This window comes from Pristiophorus japonicus, chromosome 23 (assembly GCF_044704955.1).
Source record: "Pristiophorus japonicus isolate sPriJap1 chromosome 23, sPriJap1.hap1, whole genome shotgun sequence".
NCBI lineage: Eukaryota > Metazoa > Chordata > Chondrichthyes > Pristiophoridae > Pristiophorus > Pristiophorus japonicus.
Genome location: NC_091999.1, coordinates 8985832 through 9012589, shown reverse-complemented (window position 1 = coordinate 9012589; position 26758 = coordinate 8985832). Strand labels below are relative to the sequence as shown.

The window sequence follows — 26758 nt, the reverse complement described above, 5'->3', positions numbered from 1 at the left end:
GAGCCCTGTGGCACCCCACTAGTCACTGCCTGCCATTCTGAAAAGGACCCGTTTATCCCGACTCTCTGCTTCCTGTCTGCCAACCAGTTCTCTATCCACGTCAGTACATTACCCCCAATACCATGTGCTTTAATTTTGCACACCAATCTCTTGTGTGGGACCTTGTCAAAAGCCTTTTGAAAGTCCAAATACACCACATCCACTGGTTCTCCCTTGTCCACTCTACTAGTTACATCCTCAAAAAATTCCAGAAGATTTGTCAAGCATGATTTCCCGTTCATAAATCCATGCTGACTTGGACCGATCCTGTCACTGCTTTCCAAATGCACTGCTATTTCAGGCTCGAGGGGCTAGATGGCCTACTCCTGTTCCTAATTCTTATGTTCTTAATGATTGATTCCAACATTTTTCCCACCACTGATGTCAGGCTGACCGGTCTATAATTACCCGTTTTCTCTCTCCCTCCTTTTTTAAAAAGTGGTGTTACATTAGCTACCCTCCAGTCCATAGGAACTGATCCAGAGTCGATAGACTGTTGGAAAATGATCATCAATGCATCCACTATTTCTCGGGCCACTTCCTTAAGTACTCTGGGATGTAGACTATCAGGCCCCGGGGATTTATCAGCCTTCAATCCCATCAATTTCCCTAACACAATTTCCCACCTAATAAGGATATCCTTCAGTTCCTCCTTCTCACTAGACCCACTGTCCCCTCGTACATTCGGAAGGTTATTCGTGTCTTCCTTCGAAGTATTTGTTCAGTTGGTCTGCCATTTCTTTGTTCTCCATTATAAATTCACCTGAATCTGACTGCAAGGGACCTACGTTTGTCTTCAATAATCTTTTTTTCTTCACATATTTATAGAAGCTTTTGCAGTCAGTTTTTATGTTCCCTGCAAGTTTCCTCTCGTACTCTATTTTCTCCCTCTTAATTAAACCCTTAGGCCTCTCCTGTTGAATTCTAAATTTCTCCCAGTCCTCAGGTTTGTTACTTTTTCTGGCCAATTTATATGCCTCTTCCTTGGATTTAACACTATCCCTAATTTCCCTTGTTAGCCACGGTTGAGCCACCTTCCCCGTTTTATTTTTACTCCAGACAGGGATGTACAATTGCTGAAGTTCATCCATGGGATCTTTAAATGTTTGCCATTGCCTATCCACTGTCAACCCTTTAAGTATCACTCGCCAGTCTATTCTAGCCAATTCACGTCTCATACCATCGAAGTTACCTTTCCTTAAGTTCAGGACCCTAGTTTCCGAATTAACTGTGTCACTCTCCATTTTAATAAAGAATTCTACCATATTATGGTCACTCTTCCCCAAGGGGCCTCGCACAACCAGATTGCTAATTAGTCCCTTCTCATTACACATCACCCAGTCTCGGATGGTCAGCTCTCTAGTTGGTTCCTCGACATATTGGTCTAGAAAACAATCCCTAATACACTCCAGAAAATCCTCCTCCACCGCATTGCTACCAGTTTGGTTAGCCCAATCAATATGTAGATTAAAGTCACCCATGATAACTGCTGTACCTTTATTGCACACATCCCTTATTTCTTGTTTGATGCTGTTCCCAACCTCACTACTACTGTTTGGTGGTCTGTGCACAACTCCCACTAGCATTTTCTGCCCTTTGGTATTCCACAGCTCCACCCATACCGATTCCACATCATCCAGGCTAATGTCCCTCCTTACTATTGCATTAATTTCCTCTTTAACCAGCAACGCCACCCTGCCTCCTTTTCCTCTCTGTCTTTCCTTCCTGAATATTAAATACCCCTGGATGTTGAGTTCCCAGCCTTGGTCACCCTGGAGCCATGTCTCCGTGATGCCAATTACATCATACCCGTTAACTGCTATCTGCGCAGTTAATTCATCCATCTTATTCCGAATACTCCTCGCATTGAGGCACAGAGCCTTCAGGCTTGTCTTTCTAACACACTTTGCCCCTTTAGCATTTTGCTGTAATGTGGCCATTTTTGTTTTTTGCCTTGGGTTTCTCTGCCCTCCACTTTTACTATTCTCCTTTCTATCTTTTGCTTCTGCCTCTATTTTATTTCCCTCTGTCTCCCTGCATAGCATCCCTTGGGAGTACAGTCTATAAGCAGGCCACTCACAAGGTACCTGCACTCTGGAACTACAATAAAGGAGCTAAGGTCACACTTGCTCATTACACACAGTACTCGGTCTGACCACTTATTATCAGTCTAACAGTCACTAATAAATGCAATAGGGAATTCAGGAGAAACATCTTTACCCAGAGAGTGGTGAGAATGTGGAACTCGCGACCACATAATCTTGGGCTAAAGAATTCCAAAGAGTCACTAGCTTCTAGCTTCAAGAAAGAACTTGCATTGTGAAACATTGGTTAGGCCTCAGCTGGTGTAAGGTGGCCAATTCTGGCCACCACGCTTTAGGTATGGGAAGTGGACAGGGAAGTGGAGCTGAGTCCATGATCGGATCAGCCATGATCGTATTAAACGGCTCGAGGGGCCGAATGGCCAACTCCTGCTCCTATTTCTTATGTTCTTATGTAGGATGTCTTCTTACATAAGAACATAATCTACAGCATCGAAACAGGCCATTTGGCCCGATTGGCCTATACGGGCGATTATACTCCACGCGAGCCTCTTCCCACCCTACTCCCAGCCCATATCCTTCAATTCTCTTCTCCCGCATGTCTGAACCAAACCTCCATTTAAATACGTCGTCGATGCCTTCAGCCTGAACCACTCCACGTGACAGCACATTCTCGACACAGTGGAAAAGAAATTCCCCCGAGTGATGCATTGGTTGTAATCTACCAACATTCCCGTGACTCCTAAGAGGTTCCAGCGGATTGGAAAACAGCAAGTGCAACGCCCCTGTTTAAGAAGGGAGTGAGACAGAAAGCAGGAAACAACAGACCAGTTAGCCTAACATCTGTCGTTGGGGAAATGCTGGAGTCCATTATTAAGGAAGCAGTAGCGGGACATTTGGAAAAGCATGATTCAGTCAAACAGAGTCAGCATGGTTTCATCAAAGGGAAATCACGTTTGACAAATTTGCTAGAGTTCCTTGAGGATGTAACGAACAGGGTGGATAAAGGGGAACCAGTAGATGTCATGTATTTGGATTTCCAGAAGGCATTTGATAAGGTGCAACATAAAAGGTTACAGCCCAAGATAAACGCTCATGGGGTTGGGGGTAATATATTAGCACGGATAGAGGATTGGCTAACTAACAGAAAACAGAGAGTCGGGATAAATGAGTCATTTTCCGGTTGCCAAACTGTAACTAATGGGGTGCCACAGGGATCGGTGCTGGGGCCTCAACTATTTACAATCTATATTAATGACTTGAATGAAGGGACCGAGTGTAATGTAGCCAAATTTGCTGATACAAAGATACAACAATGCAGGCGCAGCAAGTAATTAGGAAGGCAAGTAGAATGTTGGCCTTTATTGCAAGGGGGATAGAGTATAAAAGCAGAGAGGTCCTGCTACAACTGTACAGGGTTTTGGTGAGGCCACACCTGGAGTACTGTGTACAGTTTTGATCTCCGTATTTAAGGAGGGATATACTTGCATTGGAGGCAGTTCAGAGAAGGTTCACGAGGTTGAATCTTGAGATAAAGGGGTTGCCTTATGAGGAAAGGTTGAGTACATTAGGCCTGTATTCAAGGGGGTTCAGAAGAATGAGAAGTGATCTTATTGAAAAGTATAAGATTCTGAGGGGGCTCGACAAGGTGGATGCAGAGAGGATGTTCCCACTGATGGGGGAGACTAGAACTAGGGGGCATGGTCTCAGAATAAGGGGCCACCCATTTAAAACTGAGATGAGGAGGAATTTCTTCTCTCAGAGGGTTGTAAATCTGTGGAATTCTCTGCCCCAGAGAGCTGTGGAGGCTGGGTCATTGAATATATTTAAGGTGGAGATAGACAGATTTTTGAGCGATAAGGGAGTGAAGGGTTATGGGGAGCGGGCGGTGAAGTGGAGCTGAGTCCATGATCGGATCAGCCATGATCGTATTAAATGGCGGAGCAGGCTCGAGGGGCCGAATGGCCGACTCCTGCTCCTATTTCTTATGTTCTGTCGGAGGGGGCAGTAGTGAGGGAGTGCCGCACTGTCGGAGGGGCAGTACTGAGGGAGCGCCGCACTGTCGGAGGGGCGGTGCTGAGGGAGTGCCGCACTGTCGGAGGGGGCAGTACTGAGGGAGCCCCGCACTGTTGGAGGGGCAGTACTGAGGGAGCACCGCACTGTCGGAGGGGCAGTACTGAGGGAGCGCCGCACTGTCGGAGGGGCAGTACTGAGGGAGCGCCGCACTGTCGGAGGGGCAGTACTGAGGGAGCGCCGCACTGTCGGAGGGGCAGTACTGAGGGAGCGCCGCACTGTCGGAGGGGCAGTACTGAGGGAGCACCGCACTGTCGGAGGGGGCAGTACTGAGGGAGCGCCGCATTGTCGGAGGGGGCAGTACTGAGGGAGCCCCGCACTGTTGGAGGGGCAGTACTGAGGGAGCACCGCACTGTCGGAGGGGCAGTACTGAGGGAGCGCCGCACTGTCGGAGGGGGCAGTACTGAGGGAGTGCCGCACTGTCGGAGGGGCAGTACTGAGGGAGCGCCGCACTGTCGGAGGGGCAGTACTGAGGGAGTGCCGCACTGTCGGAGGGGCAGTACTGAGGGAGCGCCGCACTGTCGGAGGGGCAGTACTGAGGGAGCGCCGCACTGTCGGAGGGGGCAGTACTGAGGGAGCGCCGCACTGTCGGAGGGGGCAGTACTGAGGGAGCGCCGCACTGTCGGAGGGGGCAGTACTGAGGGAGCGCCGCACTGTCGGAGGGGGCAGTACTGAGGGAGCCCCGCACTGTCGGAGGGGCAGTACTGAGGGAGCCCCGCACTGTCGGAGGGGCAGTACTGAGGGAGCGCCGCAGTGTCGGAGGGGCAGTACTGAGGGATCCCCGCACTGTCGGAGGGGCAGTACTGAGGGAGCCCCGCACTGTCGGAGGGGCAGTACTGAGGGAGCCCTGCACTGTCGGAGGGGCAGTACTGAGGGAGCACCGCACTGTCGGAGGGGGCAGTACTGAGGGAGCGGCGCACTGTCGGAGGGGCAGTACTGAGGGAGTGCCGCACTGTCAGAGGGGCAGTGCTGAGGGAGTGCCGCACTGTCGGAGGGACAGTACTGAGGGAGTGCCGCACTGTCGGAGGGGCAGTACTGAGGGAGTGCCGCACTGTCGGAGGGGCAGTACTGAGGGAGCGGCGCACTGTCGGAGGGGCAGTACTGATGGAGTGCCGCACTGTCGGAGGGGCAGTACTGAGGGAGCACCGCACTGTGGAAGGGGCAGTACTGAGGGAGCGCCGCACTGTCGGAGGGGCAGTACTGAGGGAACGCCGCACTGTCGGAGGGGCAGTACTGAGGGAGTGCCGCACTGTCGGAGGGGCAGTACTGAGGGAGCGCCGCACTGTCGGAGGGGCAGTACTGAGGGAGCGCCGCACTGTCGGAGGGGCAGTACTGAGGGAGCGCCGCACTGTCGGAGGGGCAGTACTGAGGGAGCTCCGCACTGTCGGAGGGGCAGTACTGAGGGAGCGCCGCACTGTCGGAGGGGCAGTACTGAGGGAGCGCCGCACTGTCGGAGGGGCAGTACTGAGGGAGCGCCGCACTGTCGGAGGGGCAGTACTGAGGGAGTGCCGCACTGTCGGAGGGACAGTACTGAGGGAGCCCCGCACTGTCGGAGGGGCAGTACTGAGGGAGTGCCGCACTGTCGGAGGGGCAGTACTGAGGGAGCACCGCACTGTCGGCGGGACTGTGTGTACCCGCGTCTTCAGAATCTGAGCTTGTCCCATGTCAAACCTATGGGCTCTAAATGTGTTGCTTTGTATTTGTGTTGTCACAGGAGCCAAGGAATGTCTCTGGGAACCCGTCAGGTAAGCAAAGATCCTCGTCGCTTAATCTGGTTGACGTGCAGGAATTTAAGGGTCAATTTTAGCCCCGACTGCGCAGGGAGAAAGGAGCAAACTTGGGGTTAAGATTGTGGGGGCGGGGTGTTGGGAGAGGGGGGGGCAGACTGTCCCTTGCCAATCACGCTCCCAATGCCCCCAACCCCCCTCACCTCCACCTCACCATTTTAACCTGCCTGAATTCAGGCATATAAAGCCCCACCTTGGGCTTTCCCTGCCCTGCACCTATTTATCCCCCACGCCTCCCGACTTTGTTTTTAACCACCCCACCCACCTCTCCGATTCCTGACTTAGCTTGCCGGGGAACGCATTCTGTGGCTATCCTGATGATGGTCTCATGCTCCCTCCCTCCCTCCCGTCTTCAAAGCGTAACATGGACGCTAATTCCCGTCTGCTGTCGGTGAGATCATTCCCAACTGTTGTGTATGCAATAAACTGTTTTGAGATGTGCCGGCTGACACGATTATACTCTCTGTCCACTTCGAATATGCATCCAGCACAACTAAAAACACCTTCCCCAGGAAGGGAGCTGCAAAGTCGATGTGGATCCTGGATCACAGACTCAGCGGCGATTCCGCTGGTGCTTTGCTGAGCTGCATGCAAGTGTTACACTGATGTACGCATGATCCCAGCTCAGAGTCAATTCCCGGCCACCATACGTGAGACCTGGCGATGGCTTTCATCATTACAATGCCGGGACGTGTGCTATGTCGCTCACGTACAAATTTCTCTCTCCCTTTCTTGGGCATAACAGCACGATTGTCCCACAGTACACAGTCCGACTGAACAAACAGTTTGTCCTTGTGACGAATGTAAAGTTTGGTCTCCTCGCACGTTTGCCTGGGCATGGCAGACCAATCCCCTTTGAGGATGCAACTCTTCACCACCGATAAAATCGGGTCCTGGCTGGTCCAGGTCTTAACTTGTTGAGCCGTGACAGGGGTGCCTTCACTCTCAAAAGCATCCGTAACTAACAATAGGTCCGCAGGTTGTGGCGTTTCCACCTCCGGTGTGGGCAACGGCAGACGGCTCAAAGCATCGGCACAATTCTCGGTGCCAGGTCCATGGCGAATGACATAATCATACGCGGATAATGTCAGCGCCCACCTCTGGATGTGGGATGAAGCATTGGTATTGATACCTTTGTTTTCGGAGAACAGTGAAATGAGCGGCTTGTGATCTGTTCAAATCGATGACCAAACAGGTACTGGTGCATCTTTTTAACCCCATACACACAGGCTAGTGCTTCTTTCTTGACCATGCTGTAAGCTCTTTCCGCTTTAGACAAACTTTTTGAAGCATACACGACTGGCTGAAGTTTACCCGACTCATTAGCTTGTTGCAGTACGCAACCAATTCCATATGACGAGGCATCACAGGCCAATACTGAACGTTTACATGGGTCATAATGTACCAGCAGCTTGTTAGAGCAAAGCAGATTGGTGGCTTTCTCAATGTCTTGAGACGCGCCTCACACCCAGTTGTCGTCTTTTCTTAGCAGCATGTGCAGTGGTTCTAATAAGGTGCTCAATTTAGGTAGGAAGTTACCGAAGTTGTTGAGTAGACCCAGGAATGAACGCAGCTCCGTTACATTCTGCGGCTGGGGTGCATTCTTGATGGACGCAAAAAACAAAACCGTGGGCCTGATGCTGTCATCAACAATTTTCCTCCCCAGGAATTCGACCTCCGGTGCCATGAAGACGCACTTCGAGTGTTTCAGTCTGAGTCCCACTTTGTCCCGACGATGTAGAACCTCTTCCAGGTTGTTCAGATGTTCCTCGGAGTCACGGCCGGTGATCAGGATGTATTTTGGAACACGACGGTTCTGGGAACGGACTTCAGTCGACTCTCCATGTTCCTCCGGAATATAGCTGCAGCCGAGCGAATTCCAAACGGGCACCCGTGATAAATAAACGGCCCTTTATGCGTGTTAATGCACGTAAGTCTCTGCGACGTCTCGACCAACTCCTGTGTCACGTAGGCCGACGTCAAGTCCAGTTTGGTGAAGGACTTCCACCCCGGCTGGCGTTGCAAACAAGTCATCAGCCTTCGGTAACGGGTACTGATCCTGTTTCGAAACCCTGTTGATCGTAGCCTTGTAGTCTCCACAGATTCTGACTGTGCCATCACTTTTCAGCACAGGAACAATGGGGCTGGCCCATTCATTAAATTCAACCGGTGATATGATCCCTTCATGCTGGAGTCTGTCCAGTTCGATTTTGACCTTCTCCCTCATCATATACGGCACTGCCCGAGCTTTATGATGGACGGGTCTTGGATCCGAGTCCATGGATCTGCACCTTGGCTCTGTGAAGTTGCTGATACCCGGTTCGAACAGCGAGGGGAACTTGCTCAGTACTGGGGCACATGTATCTTTCTCCGACGATAACGCCTTGATATCGTTCCAATCGCATCTGATTTTTTCAAGCCAGTTCCTGCCGAACAGCGTTGGGCCATTGCCCGGAACTCGGTAACTCGTGAACCGCACCGTTATTATACAACACTTTAATTGTGGCACTGCCAATCACCGTTATGAGTTCTTCGGTGTACGTTCGCAACTTGGCATTGACTGGACTCAGTCTGGGCCTCACAGCCTTAGTATCCCACAGCTTGTCGAATGCCCCCTGGCTCATGATCGATTGGCTCGCCCCCGTGTCCAGTTGCATCGATACCGGCACCCCATTAAATTTCACGTTGATCATAATCGGTTTGCTCTTAGTTAGGAAGTCCATACACTTCCTCCTCTGGTATCTCGGATTGCGTATCCAGATCCGTGCTAGTCTGACTCTCATCCTCCACGTGGTGTGTCGCAGCACGCTTGCTCATCTGCGGACACTTGCGCTGGAGATGCCCCCACTCTCAGACAGCCTTTTGCAACTCTCTTGCTTAAACCGGCCCTGCTGGTGTCGGTGACTTCCCCCACAACGCCAACACGGAGAAGTCGGATACACTCCCGCTGGCGGACTTTGGGCAGCCACAGGTTTCGCGTACGCAGTCGGGTAGGCCCCGGCCGTGTGCCGCTCTGCCGAACACCGAATCAATCGCATTCACCGCTTCCTGCTTTAGACTTCTATCCGTCGCCCTGCATGACTGAGCGATCGCGATGGCCCTGTTCAAGTCCAACGTCTCCACCGCCAGTAGTTTACGCAGGATCATCTCGGGGTTGATGCCGATTACAAATGTCTGCCAACGCAGCCCCGAACTTACACGGTCCCCGCTAGACGTCTCAGGTCGGCAACGGATTCCGCCGCATTCTGGCCCTCTGAGCGAACGTGCGTGTAAACTCTGTATCTCCAGATGATGATGCCTTCGTCTGGCTTAAGGAGGTCCTGTACCAGTTACACAGTTCTTCATACACCTTCTCTGTTGGACTCACAGGCAGGAGTAGATTCTTTATCAGACCAGAAATGTTTGGACCGCTAACCGTGAGGAACACACCCGGCGCTGATCTGCGTCGCCAACCTCCTCCATTTTGTTGGCCACCAAGAACTGGCTCAAACGGCTCACAGTCTGCCCCATCTCCTCCTTCCACAAATCCCTCCAACAGTCCAATTGTGCTCATTTTTGCAGACAAAGGTTCTTGTTGTCTCGTCGCCAAATGTTGTGTGTGCAATAACTGTTAGACTGAGCACTGTTTAACTCCAAGAGGTATAACCTGGGCTCTGCTTTATTAAGGCCCAAAGTGACTAATATACAAAATGGCTGGCCTTTTATACTTGGGCTGTACACACGTGCCTGCAGCCCAATGGCCTCCGACAGTGACGCCATCTAGTGGCTAGTGATCCCAAAAGTACATACATGACAGGGAGCAGGGAGAGGGGATGGGGAGAGGGGAGCATGTAAATGAGTTTAAAATCTCCCGGGCATTATGTGCGGGGGCGGGGAAAGACTCACCACCCGCAAAGTGTCAGCTGTGGCTCAGTGGGCAGCACACTCGCGCTCTGAGCCAGAAGATCGTGGGTTCAAGTCCCGCTCCAGAGACTTGAGCACATAAATCGAGGCTGGTACTCCCAGTGCAGTGCTGCTCTCTCTCAGGTGGACGTAAAAGATCCCACGGCACTATTTCAAAGAAGAGCAGGTGAGTTATCCACAGTGCCCTGGTCAATATTTATCCCTCAATAAACATCATAAAAACAGATTATAGAAACATAGAAAATAGGAGTAGGCCATTCGGCCCTTCGAGCCTGCACCACCATTCAATAAGATCATGGCTGATCATTCCCTCAGTCCCCCTTTCCTGCTTTCTCTCCATACCCCTTAATCTCTTTAGCCGTAAGGGCCATATCTAACTCCCTTTTGAATATATCCAATGAACTGGCATCAACAACTCTCTGCGGTAGAGAATTCCACAGGTTCACAACTCTCTGGGTGAAGAAGTTTCTCCTCATCTCGGTCCTAAATGGCCTACCCCTTATCCTTAGACTGTGTCCCTGGTTCTGGACTTCCCCAACATCGGGAACATTCTTCCCGCATCTAACCTGTCCCGTCCCGTCAGAATTCTATATGTTTCTATGAGATTCCCTCTCATCCTTCTAAACTGCAGATTATCTGGTCATTATCACATTGCTGTGTGCGGGAGCTTGCTGTGCGTAAATTGGCTGCTATATTCCAACAGTGCCTACACTCCAAAAGTACGTCATTGGCGGTAAAGCGCTTTTTGAGATGTTCTGTGGTCGTGAAAGGCGCGATATAAATTCAAATCAGTCTTTCTTGATTGGACCCCAACATACCCCCCCGCCCTCTCTGCCCCCCCGCATGTGTTTAAAAACAGGGCTTTCGAATGATATCGAATTCCGTCAAACTTTACAGCACAAAAACAGGCCAGTCGGGCCCAACAGGCCTTTATGCTCCCCTCGAGCCTCCTCCCATCCTACTTCATCCAAGCCCCAACAGCATATCCTTCTATTCCTTTCTCCCCCGTGTCCTTATCCAGCTTCCCCTCCAACCTACCGATGCTCTTCATCTCACCCCTCCATGTGGGAGCGAGGTTCACGTTCTCCCACGGCTGCTCTCTCAGGTGAACGCAAAAGAGCCCACGGCCGTATTTCGGAGAAGAGCAGGGGGAGTTCAAACCCCGGCGTTCCTGTCCCAATATGCAGCCCTCCATCAACATCACACAAAAACAGATGATCCGGGTCGTTATCACGTTGCTGTGTGTGGGAGCTTGCTGTGCGCAAATTGGCCTTTCCCACAGTACAACAGTGACTGCATTTGACAAAGTACTTCATTGGCTGTGAAGTGCTTTGGGAAATCTGGTGGTCATGAAAGGTGCCATATAAATACAAGCCTTTCTTTCTGGCTAAGGTTTGTCCTGAATGTGTAATTGGATTTATCAGTGACTATATTATGGTGCTCTAGGTTTCGTTTCCATCCGTCCCAGAAGTGGAAAATACTTCCCAACGTCTACTCTGTCAAAACCCTCGACCAGGGTCGCCCTTTCAGCCTTCACTTTTCACGTTCAAGTGCAGCAACTTATTTTCTGTCTGATCGAAGTCTTATTTCAGATAAAACTAGCCAAGTCAAAAGAAAGAAATTGCGTTTTATATAATTCCTTTCACGCTAAAGAATCAGAGGGGAGGCGAGGAGAAATTTCAAAAGGGAATTGGAGATCTATTTGAAAAGGTAAAAATAAAATTGTTGGGCCATGGGGAGAGAGCAGGGTGGGGATGTGGGGGCCAGTGCGACTAATTTCGAAGAGTCTGCACAGGCACGATGGACCGAGTGTTCTGAGCTGTACCATTGACTGCCTCAGAATGTTCCCAAGTCGGAGCACAAAATCCAAGCCAACACTCCCGGTGCCAGTACTGAGGGAGCGCCGCACTGTCGGAGGGGCAGTACTGAGGGAGCGCCGCACTGTCGGAGGGGCAGTACTGAGGGAGCGCCGCACTGTCGGAGGGGCAGTACTGAGGGAGCGCCGGACTGTCGGAGGGGCAGTACTGAGGGAGTGCCGCACTGTCGGAGGGGCAGTACTGAGGGAGCGCCGCACTGTCGGAGGGGCAGTACTGAGGGAGCCCCGCGCTGTCGGAGGGGCAGTACTGAGGGAGCCCCGCGCTGTCGGAGGGGCAGTACCGAGGGAGCGCCGCACTGTCGGAGGGGCAGTACTGAGAGAGCGCCGCACTGTCGGAGGGGCAGTACTGAGAGAGCGCCGCACTGTCGGAGGGGCAGTACTGAGGGACCGCCGCACTGTCGGAGGGGCAGTACTGAGGGAGCGCCGCACTGTCGGAGGGGCAGTACTGAGGGAGCGCCGCACTGTCGGAGGGGCAGTACTGAGGGAGCGGCGGACTGTCGGAGGGGCAGTACTGAGGGAGCCCCGCACTGTCGGAGGGGCAGTACTGAGGGAGCGCCGCACTGTCGGAGGGGCAGTACTGAGGGAGCGCCGCACTGTCGGAGGGGTGGTACTGAGGGAGCGCCGCACTGTCGGAGGGGCGGTACTGAGGGAGTGCCGCACTGTCGGAGGGGCGGTACTGAGGGAGTGCCGCACTATTGGAGGGGCAGTACTGAGGGAGCCCCGCACTGTCGGAGGGGCAGTACTGAGGGAGCGCCGCACTGTCGGAGGGGCAGTACCGAGGGAGCCCCGCACTGTCGGAGGGACAGTACCGAGGGAGCCCCGCACTGTCGGAGGGCCAGTACTGAGGGAGCCCCGCACTGTTGGAGGGACAGTACCGAGGGAGCCCCGCACTGTTGGAGGGACAGTACTGAGGGAGCCCCGCACTGTCGGAGGGACAGTACCGAGGGAGCCCCGCACTGTCGGAGGGACAGTACCGAGGGAGCCCCGCACTGTCGGAGGGGCAGTACTGAGGGAGCCCCGCACTGTCGGAGGGACAGTACCGAGGGAGCACTGCACTGTCAGAGCTGCTGTCTTTCAGATGAGGCGTTAAACCGAGGCCCCGTCTGCCCTCTCAGATGGATGTAAATGATCCTAACATTTATCCCTCAACTAATATCACTAACGGAGATTATGAAAGAAAGAAAGACACATTTATGCCTTTTTCGGTCTCCTAAGCCGCAGGCCCGGTCTGCCTCTTGGGTGTGACATTTAGGATTCCACAGCCACTATTTTGAAGAAGAGCAGGTGGAAAGTGAGGGGGGGAGGTTTTCTCCCTGGTGTCCTGAGGACGATATGTATCCCTCAACTCAACCTCAGATTCTCTGCTTATTAGTTCATTGCTATTTGTGGGAGCTTGCTGTGCTCCAATTGTCTGCCGCGTTTCATCCCTTACAACAGTGACCACGCATCAAAAGGACTCCATTGGCTGTGAAGCGATTTGGGCTGTCCGCAGGTGATGAAAGATGCCTTATAAACCCAAGCTCTTTTTTTTTTTTTTGGCCTGGCATTAAGGTGACTCCCTCCCTGCCAGAGGGTGGTGGGGGTCTGGGGCGGAACTCACGGCCTGAAAGGGAGGGGGGGGGGGTAGAGGCAGAAACCCTCACCACATTTGGACAGGCAGGGCTACGGACCCAGAGCGGGAGAGTGGGATTCGGCCGGGTAGCTCTTGGTCGGCCGGCGCGGACACGGCGGTCCGAATGGCCTCCTCCAGTCCGTGCTGTAAATTCCTCCGATTCCCTCCCACTTGTCCAAGGGAGCCGAACTAACAGCCAGTCTTTCTCTCCTCCCTGTCTTCGCAGCTGAGAGCGGGGCTGTCAAGGGGGCCATCCCCAAACGGAAAGCGTTGCTGAAGAAGGACGCTGGTTCAAAAGCAAGAAAGTCACCCGCGGGGAGCAGCGAGCCAGTGAAGGAAGTGAAGGTGGACCCATTCTTCGGGGAGTACCTGAAGAAGAGGGAAGATGTTCTGCAAGACTTCCAACAGGAGCTGTTCAGAGCTGACTGCAAAGTCCAGCTCTGCACCACCAACGATACGATTCTTCTGCTTCCCACTATTGGCAACTGTGCCGGGGAGGCTTCAACTGGATGGAGCAGCGAGGCAGGGCGGGCCTTTCAGAAGATGCAAGACAGGTACCTGATTCATCGTGGAGCCCACCCAGCCAAGTTGCAGGCGGCGATGGCGGAATCTGGACCGGCACTCCAGTCTGTCTCTCTCGTTGAACTGAGCCAGCCAGGCTTCACGGCAGCCGTGGGCCTGAGAGAAGAGGTCGAGCATCTCGCCGGCCGCTCCGTGGAGCCGCCCGCTGGGCGGATTGAACCTGCGGAGGACCCGCAGCCTGTGACCAGGCTGCAGAGCCTTGCGAAGTTCTCCCTGGTCAGGGGCTCCTTCGAAGAGCATCTCAAGACTCACCATCCAACCTTAACCTGGAGCGTGGATGAATCCTGTCCCTCGATCTCGTTCGCCGGCCGGCCAGGCGCGGTGCGAGAGGCCATGGCCGGTCTCCAGCAGCGTATGGATCGCGTGTTGGAGGCGGTGGTCGCCCTCTCGGAGTGGAAAAGGGCATTCCTCTGCTTGTGGGCACCCCAGGAGATGGCCACCGAGCTGTTTTCTTTCCCCGTGCTCCTGGAGGTGGGTGACCGTCGGCTGGCCCTCTTCGGGAACTCGTGGAACGACCTGGAGCGCGCCAAATCGATCCTGGCCAACGCTATCTCCGAGGAAGCCATCAACGTACGGGATGAAGCTCGGGCAGCAACCCGGGCCAAAGAGTGGCATGATTTGCTGAGACCATTCCTCGGTAACTCGTCAAAGAGGGTGCTGGTCCAGGAGGTCAAGGGCATAAACGGGGACGGGGACACCTCCACGGTCAACATCGCTGGGTTTAGCGAGGAGGTGAAGCAAGTGGCATCTAAAGTAACAGAGTATTTACACAACAGTGCCGTGACCGAGGAGACCATCGTACCTCGCAGACAGGTGCTGGTTGAGCTCATCCACAAGCTGATGGAGCTCATGGGGTGGCGAGGCTTCCAATCGGACATCACCACCCGGGGCAAGCGGGCGATCGTCCTCAAAGGGCCGAGATCGATATTGGCAGCAGAGAAGGAGCGCCTGGAGAGCTGCCTGCAGTCCATCGCGTGGGAGAGCGTGACGGTAACCGAACCGGGTGCAGTGGACTTCTTCCAAGGGCGGGGGAAGGAGCACCTGGACGCGGCAGCCCGCAATTCCGAGTGCTTCGTCGTGCTGCAAGAGGGCAGTGGGGCAGGGGACCTGCCGGCTTCCCCGGGCAGCGAGGTCCTTGCCACCTACCGCTCGGCAGGCGGGCTGGTGATCACCGTCTGCCGGGGGGACATCACGCGGCAGCAAGTCGACGTGATAGTCAACGCGGCCAACGGAGACCTCCGGCACGGCGGCGGCGTGGCTAAGGCCATCTGCATAGCCGGGGGGCCCGCGATACAGAAAGAAAGCTCGGCTTGGGTCGCCCGACACGGGGCAGTGCCGGTCGGTCAAGCGGCGATGACCGGCGCCGGGAAACTTCCTTGCGCCAGGGTCATCCACGCCGTGGGACCCCAGTGGCGCCTGCGGGACAGCCACGGGGCGGGCGAGGTCAGTGACCTCTTGCGGAGCTCCGTCGCCGCGTCGCTGGAGCTGGCGGAGCAAGCGGGCTTTCGGTCGATCGCCGTCCCGTGCCTGAGCAGCGGGATCTTTGGCGTCCCCAAGGACATTTGCGCCAGCGCCATCGTGTCGGCCATTGAGGGATTCGGCGGGAGCTCGTTGCGGCACATCGCTCTGATCGACATCAACGCCGACGTGCTTTCCGAACTCCAACGGGCCTGCGGGCAGGCCTGGTCTGCAGCCGCCCCCGGAAGCTCGCGCAGTCCGGGCGCCAGATCTCCGACCCTGCCGCCTGACCCCAGGCCCCCGGCACCCACCGTCCAATTGAAAATCATTATCGGGCCCATCGAAGAACAGCAGGTAAGCTTCCAAAACCAAAATACTGCGGATGATATGCAGGTCCACAGCTCCCTGAAGGTAGCAGGCCAGGTGGATAAGGTGGTTAAGAAGGCATACGGAATACTTGCCTTTATTGGCCGAGGCAGGGAATACAAGAGCAGGGGGGGTTATGCTTGAACTGTATAAAACACTGGTTAGGCCACAGCTGGAGTACTGCGTGCACAGTTCTGGTCACCACATTACAGGAAGGATGTGGTTGCACTGGAGAGGGTGCAGAGGAGATTTACCAGGATGTTGCACTAGAGAGGGTGCAGATGAGATTTACCAGGATGTTGCACTGGAGAGGGTGCAGAGGAGATTTACCAGGATGTTGCCGGGACTGGAGAGGGTACAGAGGAGATTTACCAGGATGTTGCACTGGAGAGGGTACAGAGGAGATTTACCAGGATGTTGCACTGGAGAGGGTACAGAGGAGATTTACCAGGATGTTCCACTAGAGAGGGTACAGAGGAGATTTACCAGGATGTTGCACTAGAGAGGGTACAGAGGAGATTTACCAGGATGTTGCACTAGAGAGGGTGCAGATGAGATTTACCAGGATGTTGCACTGGAGAGGGTACAGAGGAGATTTACCAAGATGTTGCACTGGAGAGGGTACAGAGGAGATTTACCAGGATGTTGCACTGGAGAGGGTACAGAGGAGATTTACCAGGATGTTGCACTGGAGAGGGTACAGAGGAGATTTACCAGGATGTTGCACTGGAGAGGGTACAGAGGAGATTTACCAGGATGTTGCACTGGAGAGGGTACAGAGGAGATTTACCAGGATGTTGCACTAGAGAGGGTACAGAGGAGATTTACCAGGATGTTGCACTAGAGAGGGTGCAGAGGAGATTTACCAGGATGAAGCACTGGAGAGGGTATAGAGGAGATTTACCAGGATGTTGCACTAGAGAGGGTGCAGAGGAGATTTACCAGGATGTTGCACTGGAGAGGGTACAGCGGAGATTTACCAGGATGTTGCACTAGAGAGGGTACAGAGGAGATTTACCAGGATGTTGCACGAGAGAGGGTACAGAGGAGATTTACCAGGATGTTGCACGAGAGAGGGTACAGAGGAGATTTACCAGGATGTTGCACTAGAGAGGGTGCAGAGGAGATTTACCAGGATGTTGCACTGGAGAGGGTACAGAGGAGATTTACCAGAATGTTGCACTAGAGAGGGTACAGAGGAGATTTACCAGGATGTTGCACTGGAGAGGGTACAGAGGAGATTTACCAGGATGTTGCACTAGAGAGGGTACAGAGGAGATTTACCAGGATGTTGCACTGGAGAGGGTGCAGAGGAGATTTACCAGGATGTTGCCGGGACTGGAGAATTTTAGCGATGAGGAAAGATTGGATAGGCTGGGGTTGTTTTCCTTGGAACAGAGGAGGCTGAGGGGAGACCTGATTGAGGTGTATAAAATGATGAGGGGCCTGGATAGAGTGGATAGGACGGACCTGTTTCCCTGGGCAGAGGGGTCAACAACCAGGGGGCAGAGATTGAAAGTAATTGGGGGGGGGGAGGTTTAGAGGGGATTTGAGGGGAAATGTCTTCACCCAGAGGGCGGTGGGGGTCTGGAGGGGAACTCACGGCCTGAAAGGGGGGGTAGAGGCAGAAACCCTCACCACATTTGGATGTGCACCTGAAGTGCCGTAACCCGCAGGGCTACGGACCCAGAGCGGGAAAGTGGGATTAGGCCGGGTAGCTCTTGGACACGATGGGCCGAATGGCCTCCTCCCGTGATGTGAATTTCTCTGATTTTATGAAAATCGCACCGATGCAGTCATCAGCTGAACGGAAAAAGAGGCGAGGGTGGGGACCCGAGTCAGACTAGAACGGAGAATGTTCCCCGTATCCCACGAAATGGGAGGCATAGCTAAGACCCATGCAGGTTCCCAGAGCAACACCTTTAATTTGGAGGTAGTGAGTGGAGTCAGTTGTTCAGTGTGAGAACAAGCTCCGTCAGGCGGAGGAGGGTAGTGCTGGGTGGGTACTGTAAGGAGGTAAGCTTGAAAAGAGCCATCCGATTATCCCACACTCCCCTGCTCTACCCCCCCCTTAGCCCTGCACATTTTTGACCCCCTGTTGAAAGTTACTACTAAAGTTAGTAAAGAGGTAAGCGTGCCTTGCTTTGTGACTTTCCTTTTGGAGGTAACATTCTGGGACTGGGTGGGGGCGATGGGGAAAGTGACTGACCTTTCATCCTCCTGGAGTCTGATTCTCAGCCCCCGGACAGAAAGCAAGGCGATGAGCGGCTCCTCGCTCGCCGATACGGGAATGGGGTCGGATGTTGACCCTCGGGTGACCTGGGGTCAGAACCCAGCCCCAGGCAGAGTGGGGGGGGGGGGGCGGGGATTTAGCAGGGATGTTGTAAATCACGAAGGGGTTCCGACCGAGTAGCTACGGAGAAACGGTTTCTCGCGGCAGGACAGTCGGTGACCTGCGGGACACAGATTGGAGATAATCAGCGGCAGAGCCAGAGGGGAGAGGTGAGGAGGAATGTTTTTGCACAGCGAGTTGTTATGATCGGGAACGCGCTGCTTGAAAGGGCGGTGGGAGCAGATTCAGTTGTAACTTTCAAACCGGGAATTGGATAAATACTTGATGGGGGGGGGTGGGGGGGGGATTGCAGGGCGAAGGGGGAAAGAACAGGGGTGTGCAAGACCAATCGGATCGCTCTTTTCAAAGAAACAGTACAGGCATGATGGGCCGAATGGCCTCCTGTTCTGTATGATCGTATGTCCCATTGTAAAAGGACTGGATTCACTTTGCTGCTGTTCTGTCCTTTGTTACTAATGCTGCTCCGTGCCGTTTGTTCACAGTCTGATGTCCTGGTTTCTCCTATTTCTCGTGATCTGAACTTTCATTCCACTCTGATTTCCAACGCAATTATTGCCAAATGTCCATCTCTGAAAAAGCATTTCCAGCAAGGCCAGAACCTAGCCACAGGGGCTGTCAAACAATGTGGTGTCCCGCGTGACTCCAGTTTGAAGTGCAGGTTTATCTACTTTTTCACTTGCGATCTATGGACTGGGTCCCAAGACCAGGACAATCAGGTAACTGGGCTCTGTACTGTGAATGTAAGCTTTTATATATCATTTTTAAAATGTTCCCCAGCAGAGGGTCACTGTGAACCATTGATGAGTTAAATAGGGAACCAATCTTCCAGCGGGCTGAAAGCAACGTCTACTCTTCCATCCATCTATCAATCGTCCGTCCATCCCTCCATCCATCTACTCGTCCATTAATCCATCCCTCCCTCCCTCCCTCCATCCATCCACTCGTCCATTAATCCATTCCTCCCTCCCTCCATCCATCTACTCATCCATTAATCCATCCCTCCCTCCCTCCATCCATCTACTCGTCCATTAATCCATCCCTCCCTCCCTCCATCCATCTACTCATCCATTAATCCATCCCTCCCTCCCTCCATCCATCCACTCATCCATTAATCCCTCCCTCCCTCCCTCCATCCATCCATCTACTCGTCCATTAATCCCTCCCTCCCTCCCTCCATCCATCCACTCGTCCATTAATCCATTCCTCCCTCCCTCCATCCATCTACTCGTCCATTAATCCATCCCTCCCTCCCTACCAGCCTCCCTCCCTGCATTTATCAATCCATCCCTCCCTCCCTCCCTCCACTTACCAATCCATCCCTCCCTCCCTCCCTCCACTTACTAATCCATCCCTCCATCCCTCCATCCATCTACTCGTCCATTAATCCATCCCTCCCTCCCTCCATCCATTTATCAATCCATCGCTCCTCCCTACCAGCCTCCCTCCACCCATCTACTCGTCCATTAATTCATCCCTCCCTCCCTCCCTCCACTTACTAATCCATCCCTCCCTCCCTCCACCCATCTACTCGTCCATTAATCCATCCCTCCCTCCCTCCCTCCACTTACCAATCCATCCCTCCCTCCCTCCACCCATCTACTCGTCCATTAATCCATCCCTCCCTCCCTCCCTCCACTTACCAATCCATCCCTCCCTCCCTCCATCCATCTACTCGTCCATTAATCCATCCCTCCCTCCCTCCCTCCACTTACCAATCCATCCCTCCCTCCCTCCACCCATCTACTCGTCCATTAATCCATCCCTCCCTCCCTCCATCCATTTATCACTCCATCGCTCCTCCCTACCAGCCTCCCTCCATCCATCTACTCGTCCATTAATCCATCCCTCCCTCCCTCCATCCATCTATCAATCCATCGCTCCCTCCCTACCAGCCTCCCTCCATCCATTTATCACTCCCTCCCTGCATTTATCAATCCATCCCTCCCTCCACTTATCAATCCATCCCTCCCTCCCTACCAGCATCCCTCCCTCCATTTATCACTCCCTCCATTTAGCAATCCATCCTTCCCTCCCTACCAGCCTCCATCCATTTATCACTCCCTCCATTTATCAATCCATCCATCCCTCCCTCCCTCCATTTATCAATCCATCCCTCCCTCCCTACCAGCATCCCTCCCTCCATTTATCACTCCCTCCATTTATCAATCCATCCCTCCCTGGCTCTTTCCACCCATCTATCAATCCATCCCTCCCTCCCTACCAGCATCCCTCCCTCCATTTATTACTCCCTCCATTTATCAATCCATCCTTCCCTCCCTCCCTCCATTTATCAATCCATCCCTCCCTCCCTACCAGCATCCCTCCCTCCATTTATTACTCCCTCCATTTATCAATCCATCCCTCCCTGGCTCTTTCCACCCATCTATCAATCCATCCCTCACTCCCTCCCGAACTCCATTTATCCATTCGTGCATCCATTTTGTCCATCTATTCGTCCGTACGCCCAGCCATCACTCCCTCCTCCCTCCTCCCACCCTCCCTCCCATCCATCCATAAACCAGCATAAATGGGTTCAAGAGATATGAGGGTGCGTTTCTGGAGAATGCAAGGATTGGGAGACATCAGCCTGGAGATGCTTGTTGGTGACATGCGAACACATTCTTGACCACTTCACGGGGCTTTCCTACGTGTTGGTGCAAGAGGCAGCCCATTTAGAATAAACGCCTCTGTTCGAATATTGGGCCGAGGGATGTCACGCGAACTCTCTGAGCATCCATCTCTTCATCGCCAACAGTGAATGTCAAGGCCACGGCCAGCGGGCGGGGTCGACCCGGACGAGAGCAAAGAATGGTTTGGTCTTTTCTTTTCTCACTTGTGACGCTTTTATCCCACGCCTCCCCCTCCCCCCACCCCTCAACAGATGCTCCGCCACGGGATCAGGAGTTGCCTCGAAGCCTGCCACAAGGCGTCTCTCTCCTCCATAACATTCCCGCTCGGAGGCTGGTCCTGTCCCAAGGAGGTCGCTGCCAGGGCTCTGCTGGGAGAAGTCCACAGGTTTCAGTCGGAGAATCCACTCACGGTGATAGAGACCGTTCAGATTGCTGTCCATCCGTCCGACGAATCAGGCGCAGTGGTAGGTGCTACGAAATATAGACCATAGGTGCAGGAGTAGGCCATTCGGCCCTTCGAGCCTGCACCACCATTCAATAAGATCATGGCTGATCATTCCCTCAGTACCCCTTTCCTGCTTTCTCTCCATACCTCTTGATCCCTTTAGCCGTAAGGGCCACATCTAACTCCCTCTTGAATACATCCAACGAACTGTGCTTCAACAACTTTCCGTGGGCGAGAATTCCACACGCTGGGAATCTGTGCTCTCGCAAGTAAAAAAAGAGAGATTTGCATGTATCGCAAGATAGGAGGCCATTCAGCCCGATAAGCCTTTTCCGCCATTTAACCAGATCACGGCTGATTGGTGTCTGAACCCCCATCTCCCCACCTTGGATCACGATCCCGTCGTATCTCCCAAAGAAAAATCTGTCAATCTCAGTTTTTAAATTTTCAATTGAACCCTCCCAGCGGGAGAGAGTTCCAGATTTCCACCACCCAGTGTGTGAAGAACTGCTTCCCAATGTCCCCCCTGAACGGCCTTGGCTCCAATTTTAAGGTCGCGCCCCCACCCCCCCCAACACCATCATCATCGCAGGCAGTCCCTCGGAATCGAGGAAGACTTGCCCCCACTCTAACAGTGAGTTCTCAGGTGACTGAACAGTCCAATACGGGAACCACAGTCCCCTGTCACAGGTGGGACAGACAGTGGTTGAGGGAAGGGGAGGGTGGAGAGTCTGGTTTGCCGCACGCTCCAGCGGAGCTGGTCGAGTGTGGTCAGTGCTTCGATGCTGGGGATGTTGGGCCTGGTCGAGGACGCTAACGTTGGTGCGTCTGTCCTCCCGGGGGATTTGCAGGATCTTGCGGAGACAGCGTTGGTGGTATTTCTCCAGCGACTTGAGGTGTCTACTGTACATGGTCCGTGTCTCTGAGCCATACAGGAGGGCGGGTATCACTACAGCCCTGTAGACCATGAGCTGGGGGTGAGGTACCTACTGTACATGGTCCATGTCTCTGAGCCATACAGGAGGGCGGGTATCACTACAGCCCTGTAGACCATGAGCTGGGGGTGAGATACCTACTGTACATGGTCCATGTCTCTGAGCCATACAGGAGGGCGGGTATCACTACAGCCCTGTAGACCGTGAGCTGGGTGGTGGATTTGAGGGCCTGGTCTTCGAACACTCTCTTCCTCAGGCGGCCGAAGGCTGCACTGGCGCACTGGAGGCGGTGTTGGATCTCGTCGCCAATGTCTGCCCTCGCTGACAGTAGGCTCCCCCATCTCCCTCCCCCGCCCTCGCACCACTACCTTATCTTATTCTTTAATTATTTTAAACACCTCGATCAGATCACAACTTAACTGCAATGCACTGTCGGAGGGGCAGTACTGAGGGAGTGCCGCACTGTCGGAGGGGCAGTACTGAGGGAGCCCCGCACTGTCGGAGGGGCAGTACTGAGGGAGTGCCGCACTGTCGGAGGGGCAGTGCTGAGGGAGTGCCGCACTGTCGGAGGGGCAGTACTGAGGGAGTGCCGCACTGTCGGAGGGGCAGTACTGAGGGAGTGCCGCACTGTCGGAGGGGCAGTGCTGAGGGAGTGCCGCACTGTCGGAGGGGCAGTACTGAGGGAGTGCCGCACTGTCGGAGGGGCAGTACTGAGGGAGTGCCGCACTGTCGGAGGGGCGGTACTGAGGGAGTGCCGCACTGTCGGAGGGGCGGTACTGAGGGAGCGTCGCATTGTCGGAGGGGCAGTACTGAGGGAGTGCCGCACTGTCGGAGGGGCAGTACTGAGGGAGCGCCGCACTGTCAGAGGGGTAGTACTGAGGGAGTGCCGCACTCTCGGAGGGGCAGTGCTGAGGGAGTGCCGCACTGTCGGAGGGGCAGTACTGAGGGAGTGCCGCACTGTCGGAGGGGCAGTACTGAGGGAGTGCCGCACTGTCGGAGGGGCGGTACTGAGGGAGCGTCGCACTGTCGGAGGGGCAGTACTGAGGGAGCGTCGCACTGTCGGAGGGGCAGTACTGAGGGAGTGCCGCACTGTCGGAGGGGCAGTACTGAGGGAGTGCCGCACTGTCGGAGGGGCAGTACTGAGGGAGCGCCGCACTGTCAGAGGGGTAGTACTGAGGGAGTGCCGCACTCTCGGAGGGGCAGTGCTGAGGGAGTGCCGCACTGTCGGAGGGGCAGTACTGAGGGAGTGCCGCACTGTCGGAGGGGCAGTACTGAGGGAGCCCTGCACTGTCGGAGGGGCAGTACTGAGGGAGCGCCGCACTGTCGGAGGGGCAGTACTGAGGGAGCGCCGCACTGTCGGAGGGGCAGTACTGAGGGAGTGCCGCACTGTCGGAGGGGCAGTACTGAGGGAGTGCCGCACTGTCGGAGGGGCAGTGCTGAGGGAGCGCCGCACTTTCGGAGGGGCAGTATTGAGGGAGCGCCGCACTGTCGGAGGGTCAGTACTGAGGGAGCGCCGCACTGTCGGAGGGGCAGTACTGAGGGAGCGCCGCACTGTCGGAGGGGCAGTACTGAGGGAGTGCCGCACTGTCTGAGGGGTAGTACTGAAGGAGCGCCGCACTGTCGGAGGGGCAGTACTGAGGGAGCACCGCACTGTCGGAGAGGCAGTACTGAGGGAGTGCCGCACTGTCGGAGGGGCAGTACGAGGGAGCGCTGCACTGTCGGAGGGGCAGTACTGAGGGAGTGCCGCACTGTCGGAATGGCAGTATTGAGGGAGTGCCACACTGTTGGAGGGGCAGTACTGAGGGAGTGCCGCACTGTCGGAGTGGCAGTATTGAGGGAGTGCCACACTGTCGGAGGGGCAGTACTGAGGGAGTGCCGCACTGTCGGAGTGGCAGTATTGAGGGAGTGCCACACTGTCGGAAGGGCAGTACTGAGGGAGTGCTGCACTGTCGGAGGGGCAGTACTGAGGGAGTGCCGCACTGTCGGAGGGGCAGTACTGAGGGAGTGCCGCACTGTTGGAGGGGCAGTACTGAGGGAGCCCCGCACTGTCGGAGGGGCAGTACTGAGGGAGTGCCGCACTGTCGGAGGGGCAGTACTGAGGGAGTGCCGCACTGTCGGAGGGGCAGTACTGAGGGAGCCCCGCACTGTCGGAGGGGCGGTACTGAGGGAGCGCCGCACTTTCGGAGGGGCAGTACTGAGGGAGCGCCACATTGTCGGAGGGGCAATACTGAGGGAGTGCTGCCCTTCTGGAGGCATTAATTCGAGGGCGCTGGGCTTCTCTTCGGAGATGGGATGTAAACGATTCCTCGCCCACTGCTAGAAAAAGATTATCTGGTCATGATCACATAAGAAATTGGAGCAGGCGTCGGCCATTCGGCCCCTCGAGCCTGCTTCACCATTCAATACGATCATGGCTGATCTCTGACCTCAACTCCACTTTCCCGCCCGCTCCCCATCTCCCTCGATTCCCCTCGACTCCAAAAATCTACCGATCTCAGACTTGAATATATTCAGAGACTGAGCCTCCACAGCCCTGTGGGGCAGAGAATTCCAAAGATTCACCCCCCTCTGAGTAAAGAAATTCCTGCTGATCTCTGAGTGAAATGGCCGACCCCTTATCCTGAGACTGTGCCCTCTGGTTCGAGACATTCCAGCCCGGGGGGAAACAACCTCTCAGTATCTACCCTGTCAATCCCCTTCAGACTCTTGTATGTTTCAACGAGATGACCTTTCATTCTTCTAAACTCCAGAGTGTCGGCCCAATCTGCTCAATCTCTCATCAAAGGACAGCCCACTTATCCCAGGAATCAATCGCGCGAACTTCTCCCTGGCAAGTATATCCTTCCTTAGATAAGGAGACCCAAACTGTGCGCAGTACTCCAGGTGTGGTCTCACCAAGGCCCTGTACAGTTGTAGCAAGACTTCTTTACTCTTATACTCAAACCCCCTTGCAATAAAGGACAACGTTCCATTTGCCTTCCTTACTGCTTGCTGTACCTGCATGCTCGCTTTGTGGGGTTTTTTTTGCACAAGACACACCCAAATCTCTCTGAACACCAACATTTAAACGTTTCTCACCATTTAAAAAGGATTCTGTTTTTCTAATCTTCCGACCAAAGTGAATAACCCCACATTTTCCCACATTAAGAACGTCAGAAATAGGAGCAGGAGTTGGCCATTCGGCCCCTCGAGCCTGCTCCGCCATTTAATACGACCATGGCTGATCCGATCATGGACTCAGCTCCACTTCCCCGCCCGCTCCCCATAACCCTTCACTCCCTTATCGCTCAAAAATCTGTCCATCTCCACCTTAAATATATTCAATGACCCAGCCTCCACAGCTCTCTGGGGCAGAGAATTCCACAGATTTACAACCCTCTGAGAGAAGAAATTCCTCCTCATCCCAGTTTTAAATGGGCGGCCCCTTATTCTGAGACCGTGCCCCCTAGTTCTAGTCTCCCCCATCAGTGGGAACATCCTCTCTGCATCCACCTTGTCGAGCCCCCCTCATAATCTGATACGTTTCGATAAGATCACCTCTCATTCTTCTGAACTCCAATGAGTAGAGGCCCAACCTCCTCAACCTTTCCTCATAAGTCAACCTCCTCATCCCCGGAATCAACCGAGTGAACCTTCTCTGAACTGCCTCCAAAGCAAGTATATCCTTCCTTAAATACGGAGACCAGAACTGCACGCAGTACTCCAGGTGTGGCCTCACCAATACCCTGTATAACTGCACGCAGTACTCCAGGTGCGGCCTCACCAATACCCTGTATAACTGCACGCAGTACTCCAGGTGTGGCCTCACCAATACCCTGTATAACTGCACGCAGTACTCCAGGTGTGGCCTCACCAATACCCTGTGTAACTGCACGCAGTACTCCAGGTGCGGCCTCACCAATACCCTGTATAACTGCACGCAGTACTCCAGGTGCGGCCTCACCAATACCCTGTATAACTGCACGCAGTACTCCAGGTGTGGCCTCACCAATACCCTGTATAACTGCACGCAGTACTCCAGGTGCGGCCTCACCAATACCCTGCAGGACTTCTCTGATTTTATACTCCATCCCCCTAAATGCTGAGAACCATAGACGGCAGGATTCGAACCTGCGCAGGGGTCTTATTGAAACGTATAAGACTAGAATTCTAGTCCGTCGCCTTAACCACTCGGCCGGCCACCTTATTGCCCACTCACTTAGTCTATCTATGTCCCTTTGCAGATGCTTTGTGTTCTCCTTACTGTCCCACCTAGCTTTGTATCGTCAACAAACTAGGACCTTCATCTCGGTCATTAATAGAGATTGTAAATAGTTGAGGCCCCAACACTGATCCCTGCGGCACCCCATTAGTTACAGCCTGCCAACCCGAAAATGAACCATCTATCCCTTGTGTATGTTTTCTGTCCAATTAACTAATCATCAAAAACCTCTTATTACCTCCAATCCCATGAGCCCTTATCTTGTGTAATAATCTTTTATGTGGCACCTTATCGAATGACTTTTTGAACGCCAACAATACTTCCTCTTTGGTTCCCCTTTATCTAACTTGCTACTTACATCCTCAAAAACCTCTCAACATATTTGTCAAACACGATTTTCCTTTCGTAAAATCCCAAAATGCTGTGCGATCTTGCTGTACGCAGATTGGCTGCTGC

The 26758-nt window shown here is 54.0% G+C and overlaps 1 protein-coding gene across 1 annotated transcript in view; it reads left to right on the top strand.

Moving 5' to 3' along the window:
* Positions 1 to 14761: 14761 nt before the first annotated feature.
* The window catches only part of LOC139235717 (protein mono-ADP-ribosyltransferase PARP14-like), a 62707-nt gene continuing 50710 nt past the window's right edge, over positions 14762 to 26758 (top strand). The window contains exons 1-3 of the mRNA XM_070866756.1: positions 14762 to 15726; positions 18574 to 18807; positions 20973 to 21185. Of these exons, the coding sequence (XP_070722857.1) occupies positions 14764 to 15726; positions 18574 to 18807; positions 20973 to 21185 (1410 nt within the window). The 5' untranslated portion in view covers positions 14762 to 14763. The remainder of the gene's footprint in view (positions 15727 to 18573; positions 18808 to 20972; positions 21186 to 26758) is intronic.